A 1,373-nucleotide genomic window follows, 5' to 3' on the forward strand; every position below is an offset into this window, starting at 1 on the left:
ATGGCCATGACTCCAACTTGGAAGCTTGCTTTTACAACTCTCTTTGTGATGCAGTTGTGGGCTACTAATTATCAAGCCACAGCGCGCACGGTGCCTCATTCGTCATCAATGGTTGAGAGACATGAGCAATGGATGACACAAAATGGACGTGTATATAAGGATGACACAGAGAAGGCGAAAAGGTTCAAAATATTCAAGGAAAATGTGGAGTACATCGAGTCTTTCAATGAAGCCGGACTTCGATCTTACAAACTTGGCATCAACAAGTTTGCTGATTTGACGAACGAGGAGTTTCGGGCAGCCCGAAATGGATACAAAAGGGGATCCCATCCAGTATCACCAAAAGCTTCATCTTTCAAATATTCCAACATGTCTGCAATTCCGTCAAGTGTGGATTGGAGAAAGAAGGGGGCTGTTACAGACATCAAGGATCAAGGCCAATGTGGTTAGTGCATAAAAAACAATAAGCTGCAATAGCCAAAATTGGCTGGTCTCGACTTTCATTTTTCTTTATCAATATTATGTTTTAAATTCTCTCAAATTAAGAAACAAAATTTTAATTCATTAACAATGCAGGATGCTGCTGGGCCTTCTCTGCTGTGGCAGCCACAGAAGGAATCCACCAGCTCACCACAAGGAAACTAGTCTCATTATCCGAGCAAGAGCTTGTCGATTGCGACACAAGTGAAGACCAGGGGTGCAATGGTGGTCTCATGGACTATGCCTTCCAATACATAATAGGAAATAAGGGACTGACCACTGAATCTAATTATCCCTACCAAGGAGTCGATGGCACCTGCAGCACACAAAAAGAATCCTCCCATATCGCAAAGATCACAGGATACGAGGATGTTCCAGCCAATAGCGAGTCATCGTTGCTAAAAGCCGTGGCAAACCAACCTGTATCCGTGGCCATTGATGCTGGTGGATCAGACTTTCAATTCTACTCTAGTGGAGTATTTACAGGAGAATGTGGAACCGATCTAGACCACGGTGTCACCGCAGTCGGTTACGGGAAAACTAGCGACGGTACAAAGTATTGGTTGGTGAAGAATTCTTGGGGAAGTAGCTGGGGTGAGAGTGGATATATTAGAATGCAAAGAGGCATTTCTGCTGCAGAGGGTCTTTGTGGCATTGCAATGGAAGCTTCTTATCCCACTGCTTAAAAATAAAACATTGTAAATTTGATTTTTTTCCTGAAAAACTCACAACTTGTTTGTAATTATATACGTTGATATTATGTAATATAAGACATTAATGTACTGTTAATTCAGTTCATTGAACTCTTCATTTATATATGTGTGTGTATTTTGACTTAATTGACTTAATTAACAATATGTGTACCTGTAGCATTACGTTAAAGCAAAACGGTA

The 1,373-nt window shown here is 41.2% G+C and overlaps 1 protein-coding gene across 1 annotated transcript; it reads left to right on the forward strand.

The window, feature by feature from the left end:
• LOC140884026 (senescence-specific cysteine protease SAG39-like) lies at window positions 1-1,166 on the forward strand. Its single transcript, XM_073290689.1, has 2 exons — window positions 1-445; window positions 577-1,166. The coding sequence occupies exons 1-2, from the start codon at window positions 1-3 to the stop codon at window positions 1,164-1,166; spliced, it is 1,035 nt and encodes a 344-aa protein (XP_073146790.1).
• The last annotated feature ends 207 nt before the right edge of the window (window positions 1,167-1,373 follow it).

Source organism: Henckelia pumila, chromosome 2, assembly GCF_033568475.1.
Source record: "Henckelia pumila isolate YLH828 chromosome 2, ASM3356847v2, whole genome shotgun sequence".
NCBI lineage: Eukaryota > Viridiplantae > Streptophyta > Magnoliopsida > Lamiales > Gesneriaceae > Henckelia > Henckelia pumila.